Source organism: Mesoplodon bidens (genome assembly GCF_964165515.1).
Source record: "Mesoplodon bidens genome assembly, chromosome: 3".
Classification (NCBI taxonomy): Eukaryota; Metazoa; Chordata; class Mammalia; order Artiodactyla; family Ziphiidae; genus Mesoplodon; species Mesoplodon bidens.
The window spans coordinates 123,580,991-123,588,294 of NC_138178.1; the positions used below are offsets into that span (position 1 = coordinate 123,580,991).

Consider the following 7,304-nt stretch of genomic DNA (forward strand, 5'->3'; position numbering starts at 1 on the left):
TTTCTTCTGATGAATAAGAGTCAATTAACTCAACTTCCTTCTTGGCCCAAGAGCATGTTAGCAACCACCTTCTCTCATGTCTTCCAATTCCTTCACATGGTACTTTGGCAAAATATTATCTTACATTTGTAAAGTGCCATAGATTTTTCTAAGTGCTATTACAGTCCAATAAAGTGATCAAAAAAGAGTTAATCAAAAGCTCTCAAACTGTTAAGAGGCATGGGGAGAGAAGCGAGATTTATTCCTACGTACCGGGCCGTGCTGCTTATGGCGGCGCTGGAGAGGGGGCGCTGAGCTGTTGGGTATGAAGTGTAACAGAACAGACTTTACCACCTGAAACTGCTGCTTCAAGTTCAGATCAGGCAAGGAACAAACCTCGAAACAACCAACAAGACCAAAGAAGAGTACACTTAAGTTGAAGACACAACACTTGATCTGAAACAAGAAGTTTGTGCCTACTCAACAGCTTTGAAAGAGCACTTCCCAACGCTGCTAGTAGTCTTTGTTTTCTTCATTGCTGTACTGTGAGATTGCCTGGTGCAGCAGCAGTTGTATTCTTTATTAGCTTGATAGGTCATTTTCTCTCGCCCTCGCGCTCTCTCTCTCTCTTTTCTTTTCTTTTTTTTTTTTTTAACACTAGCAACTTTCATCCTTTGAAACGTGTGCTGAAAAAGAAGAATCAGCAAATACTACTAAAAGTGCAATATTTGATTATCACTGCGAGATGAGCTTTGATCCAAATCTTCTCCACAACAATGGGCATAATGGGTACCCCAATGGTACTTCAGCAGCACTGCGTGAAACTGGGGTTATTGAAAAACTACTAACCTCTTATGGATTTATTCAGTGTTCAGAACGTCAAGCTAGACTTTTCTTCCACTGTTCACAGTATAATGGCAACCTGCAGGACTTAAAAGTAGGAGATGATGTTGAATTTGAAGTATCATCTGACCGGCGGACTGGGAAACCCATTGCTGTTAAACTGGTGAAGATAAAACAAGAAATCCTCCCTGAAGAACGAATTAATGGACAAGAAGTGTTTTATCTGACTTACACCCCTGAAGATGTTGAAGGGAACGTTCAGCTGGAAACAGGAGATAAAATAAACTTTGTAATTGATAACAATAAACATACTGGTGCTGTAAGTGCTCATAATATTATGCTGTTGAAAAAGAAACCAGCTCGCTGTCAGGGAGTAGTTTGTGCCATGAAGGATGCGTTTGGTTTTATTGAAAGAGGTGATATTGTAAAGGAGATATTCTTTCACTATAGTGAATTTAAGGGTGACTTAGAAGCCTTGCAGCCTGGAGATGATGTGGAATTCACAATCAAGGACAGAAATGGTAAAGAAGTTGCAACAGATGTCAGACTATTGCCTCAAGGAACAGTCATTTTTGAAGATATCAGCATTGAACATTTTGAAGGAACTGTAACCAAAGTTATCCCAAAAGTACCCAGTAAAAACCAGAATGACCCATTGCCAGGACGCATCAAAGTTGATTTTGTGATTCCTAAAGAACTTCCCTTTGGAGACAAAGATACGAAATCCAAGGTGACCCTGCTGGAAGGCGACCATGTTAGGTTTAATATTTCAACAGACCGTCGTGACAAATTAGAACGAGCAACCAACATAGAAGTTCTATCAAATACATTTCAGTTCACTAATGAAGCCAGAGAAATGGGTGTAATTGCTGCCATGAGAGATGGTTTTGGTTTCATCAAGTGTGTGGATCGCGATGCTCGTATGTTCTTCCACTTCAGTGAAATTCTGGATGGGAACCAGCTCCATATTGCAGATGAAGTAGAGTTTACTGTGGTTCCTGATATGCTCTCTGCCCAAAGAAATCATGCTATTAGGATTAAAAAACTTCCCAAGGGCACAGTTTCATTCCACTCCCATTCAGATCATCATTTTCTGGGCACTGTAGAAAAAGAAGCCACTTTTTCCAATCCTAAAACCACTAGCCCAAATAAAGGCAAAGAAAAGGAGGCTGAGGATGGTATTATTGCTTATGATGATTGTGGGGTGAAATTGACTATTGCTTTTCAAGCCAAGGACGTGGAAGGATCTAATTCTCCTCAGATAGGAGACAAGGTTGAATTTAGTATTAGTGAAAAACAGAGGCCTGGACAGCAGATTGCAACTTGTGTGCGACTCTTAGGTCGTAATTCCAACTCCAAGAGGCTCTTGGGTTATGTGGCAACTTTGAAGGATAATTTTGGATTTATTGAAACAGCCAATCATGATAAGGAAATCTTTTTCCATTACAGTGAGTTCTCTGGTGATGTTGATAGCCTGGAACTGGGGGACATGGTCGAGTACAGCTTGTCCAAAGGAAAAGGCAACAAAGTCAGTGCAGAAAAAGTGAACAAAACACACTCAGTGAACGGCATTACTGAGGAAGCTGATCCCACCATCTACTCTGGTAAAGTTATTCGCCCTTTGAGGAGTGTCGATCCAACACAGACTGAGTACCAAGGAATGACTGAGATCATGGACGAAGGGGATATGAAAGGTGAGGTCTATCCATTTGGCATAGTTGGGATGGCCAACAAAGGGGATTGCCTGCAGAAAGGGGAGAGCGTCAAGTTCCAGTTGTGTGTCCTGGGCCAAAATGCACAGACTATGGCCTACAACATCACACCCCTGCGTAGGGCCACAGTGGAGTGTGTGAAAGATCAGTTTGGCTTCATTAACTATGAAGTAGGAGATAGCAAGAAGCTCTTTTTCCATGTGAAAGAAGTTCAGGATGGCATTGAGCTACAGGCAGGAGATGAGGTGGAATTCTCAGTGATTTTTAATCAGCGCACTGGCAAGTGCAGTGCTTGTAATGTTTGGCGAGTCTGCGAGGGCCCCAAGGCTGTTGCAGCTCCACGACCTGATAGGTTGGTCAATCGCTTGAAGAACATCACCCTGGATGATGCCAGTGCTCCTCGCCTAATGGTTCTTCGTCAGCCAAGGGGACCAGATAACTCAATGGGATTTGTTGCCGAAAGAAAGATCCGTCAAGCTGGTGTCATTGACTAACCACATCCACAAAGCACATCATTAATCCACTATGATCAAGTTGGGGGGATTCTGGTGAAGGGTTCTGAATATCTCCCTCTTCATCCCTCCCAAAATCTGGAATACTTATTCTATTGAGCTATTACACCAGTTTTAATACCTTCCTCGTGTTATGTTTAAAAAAATAAATAAATTTAAGAAAACCATTTTAAAATTATGCACAGTTGCAGCCTGGAAAACTTAAGGTGGCGCCTTATAGAATCAATATTAGGAGCTTTATTTGGTGCATTTAACGCAACTGGTAATTGCAAAATCCACTTCTGCCTGTGTAAGTGAAAAATATAGACTGTTACCTTGTTGGCCCTCTGAAATTCTGCACTTGATACTTAGTATGTACTCTACCTTCATTACTTCTGGCAAGGTGTTCTGCCTTAGCACTCAGTTGCATTCTTTTTCCTTTTCTGTTCATTATGCTTTAATTCTGAGGACCATATGATGATAGAATATATTAAAAATTACAAAAATTTGTATAGGCAAACCAGTTCTTTTAAGTTGATGGCCAAATGTTAAAATGTTATTTTTCATATCATTTATAATCTTGTCACAGTCCACTTAATGAAGTTTGGTTAGATTTCAGTGAAAATTATCTTCCAGGGTAGTTTCCCCACCCCCACCCCCCGGGATGGGGGGTGTAACTTTACCACAATTAGTATATATGGTGCAGAATTTCATGCAAATGAGGTGTGCCAGCAGTGTGATAATTTAAACATATTTAAAGAAAAACAAAAGGATGAATGCACAAACTTGCTGCTGCTTAGATCACTGCAGCTTCTAGGACCCAGTTTCTTTTACTGATTTCAAAACAAAACAAAACAAACAAAAAATAATTAAAAAGTTGTGCCTGAAAAACAAAAAAAAAAAAAAAAAAAAGAGGCATGGGAAGGTGAAGTGGTTGTTGAAATGTATCATGGAGTCAATTTTTTCTGGACATTTTATACCTTCCTACACTCCACTCAACCTTGATGTTGCTGTGTTTCAGCTTGTTTAACTTCTCAGGCACCACCACACTGCAGAGCAGGGAGCACAAGGAATTTTAAAGTCTTTCCACCATAACAGATGCCATGTTAAGCATGAATTCGTTATTCTAAGATTGAGAAAGTAAAGTTGATTATTTTCATGTAACTGATATATTAGTGAATTTTTAAAACCTGTAAGTCCCTTTAGATATTACACATATGTTCAGATTTTCCATTCAGGGCCTGTGTATCTGGGACAAACCCCAAGCATAAAGAGTTTTTTTTAAGCTGGGAAGAAGGTGGGGAGGTTAGCAGGATTCTGCTGTTTCTTATACCTTCAACTTCAAAATCAGTCACTCTTTTCTTGTTCTTCCTCCATTTTCCTCCTCCTTTGGTGGGAAGGGGGTAACTACAACTTATCTAGCATTTGTATTACCTAGTTTTAGTTGAAGGTATTGTAATGGACTAAATGTTTTTTGTCCTCCAAAATTCATGTGTTGAACACTAATCCCCAGTGTGATGGTATTAGGAGGTGCTACCTTTGGGGGTGATTAGGTTATAAGGATGGAGGCCTCAAATTGGATTAGTGCCTTTATAAAAGAAATCCCAGAAAGCTCTCTCACCCTTTCTAATGTGAGAACACAGCAAAAAGACAGCCATCTATGAGCCAGGAAGTGGGCCCTCACCAGAACTGAACCACACTGTCAGCCTGACTTCTGACTTGCAGCCTCTAGAACTGTGAGAAATAAATTGCTGTTGTTTATAAGCCACCCAGTCTATGGTACATTGTTATAGCAGCCTGAACTCACAAAGACAGGTTTTATCTCATGATGTCTGTTCTTACCAAACAAAAATAATCTTTAGATGGGAGGCAGAACAAGGTGCAAGCAAGTTGGCATTCACCTTTAGATCACCAGACAAAGAATGACTCCAAAGAGATTCTAGCTTTGCTGGTTTTCATGTCCTGCCCAGCATCACCTTTGCTCACCTCAGGCCACTCGTATATCTCCCATTCTCACAATCATGCTAACACTGAGACAAAGGTTTTGTGAACTGTGAATAATGGCTTTGATTGCATAACTGTCACACTGAACAAGAAGGACTCTTGGGGTATAATCAGAAAGCAATTTTACTTTTGTCACTCACTAGTCCTTAAAATATGATCTGTGGGATTCACTGCAACCCCTATCTAATGACATTTTTCACAGAAATAGAAAAATCAATCAAAATTTGCATGGAAACGGAAGATCCTGAATAGTAAAGTAATCTTGAGTAAGAAGAACAAAGCTGGAAGCATCACACTTCCTGATTTCAATTTATATAACAAAGCTATAGTAATCAAAACAGTATGGAACTGGCATAAAATAGACATATAGAATAGTGAAACAGAAGAAAGAGCCCAGAAATAAATCCACACACATAGTGTTCAACAAAGGCATCAAGAATATACAATGGGGAAATGAATGATGCTAGGAAAACTGGATATCCACATGCAAAAGAATGAAATAGGATCTTTATCTTACACCAAACACAAAAATCAACTCAAAATGGATTAAAGACTTAAACATAAGACCTGAAACTCCTAGAAGAAAACATAGGGAAAAGCTCTTTGACATTGGTCTTGGCAATGATTTTTCACATATAACACTGAAAGCACAGCAACAAAAGCCAAAATAAATAATTGAGACTACATCAAACTAAAAAGGTTCTGCACAGGAAACAATAAAATGAAAAGGCAGTGTACAGAATGGGAGGAAATACTTGCAAACCATATTACTGGTAAGGGATTAATATCCAAAATATATAAGGAACTGGTACAACTCAACAGCAAAAACAAAACAAAAAACACAAATAATCCCATTAAAAAATAGGCAAAAGACCTGAAGAGATATTTTCCCAAAAAGACTGTTGGCCATACAAATGGCCAACAGGTATATGAAAAGATGGTCAATAACATTAATCATCAGGGAAATGCAAATCAAAACCACAATGAGCTATCACCACATACCTATTAGGATGGCTATTATCAAAAAATCAAAAAGATAAAAAATGTTAGCAAGGATGTGGAGAAAAGGGACTCCTTATACACTGTTGGTGGGAATGTAAATTGATACAGCTATTATGGAAAATAGTATGAAGGTTCCTCAAAAAATTAAAAATAGAACCTACTATATGATCCAGCAATCCCACTTTTGGGTATATATTCAAAGGAAATGATGTCAGTATCTCAAAGGTACAAAGATACCCACACACCCATGTTCACTGCAGCATTATTCATAATAGCCAAGATATGGAAACAACCTAAATGTCTGCCATTGAATGAATGGATAAAGAAAATGTGGTATATAATGGGTAACGATATGTGAACTACCACTCTCACTTTATCCATTCACCATACACACACAGTGGAGTATTATTCAGCCTTAAAAAAAAAAGGAAATTCTGCCATATGTGACAACATGGATGAACCTGGGGACACATGCTAAGAGAAATAATCCAGGTACAGAAAAACAAATACTGTGTAATCTCACCTATGTGTAGAATCTAAAACTAGTCTCATAGAAACAGAAATTAAAATGGTGGTTACCAGCAACTGGGGACTGAGGGAAATGAGGTGCTGTTGGTCAAGGTTATAAACTTTCAGTTATAAAATGAGTAGGTTCTGAGACCTAATGTACAGCATGGTGACTATAGTTAATAATAAATATTGTATGCTTGAAATTTGCTAAGAGAGTAGACCTTAAGTGTTCTCACCACACACACACACACACACACACACACACACACACACACACACACAATGGTAACTATGTGAGGTAACAGATATGTTAATTATCTTGATTATGGTAATCATTTCACAAAGTATACATATATTAAAACACCATGTTGTATACCTTAAATAAATAAATACCTTTGAATATTTTTGTCAATCATTACTCAATAAAGGTAGGGAAAATCATCATCTGTGAGGCTAGATCAACATCCTTCCCCAGGCAAAAATTAAGGCAGCCTTCAAAACTTTTCTGGTCATCTTAAATACCAACAGTTCTCCCCTATAGCAGATGTCTTTAAAGCCTGAGTCACATTCCCTCAGCCTACCCTTAATTTCAGCAGCAACTTTGGGGGAAAGTTCTGGGTGAGCTTAGACTCACCCAGAAGCAACTTAGACTAAAAGAATTATAGAGCATCCTATTAAAGTTCAGCTGAGACACAAATTCAGGGTTGATACTCTGCAATACAGGGGTACTGTCCTCCAGGATGCAGTACGTGTAATTCAACCA

General features: G+C 38.9%; 1 protein-coding gene across 1 annotated transcript; it reads left to right on the top strand.

Moving 5' to 3' along the window:
• The first annotated feature begins 230 nt into the window (after nucleotides 1–230).
• Nucleotides 231–3,917, top strand: LOC308614704 (cold shock domain-containing protein E1-like). Its single transcript, XM_081229283.1, has one exon. The coding sequence runs from the start codon at nucleotides 725–727 to the stop codon at nucleotides 3,026–3,028; it is 2,304 nt and encodes a 767-aa protein (XP_081085409.1). The 5' UTR covers nucleotides 231–724; the 3' UTR covers nucleotides 3,029–3,917.
• Nucleotides 3,918–7,304: the final 3,387 nt, after the last annotated feature.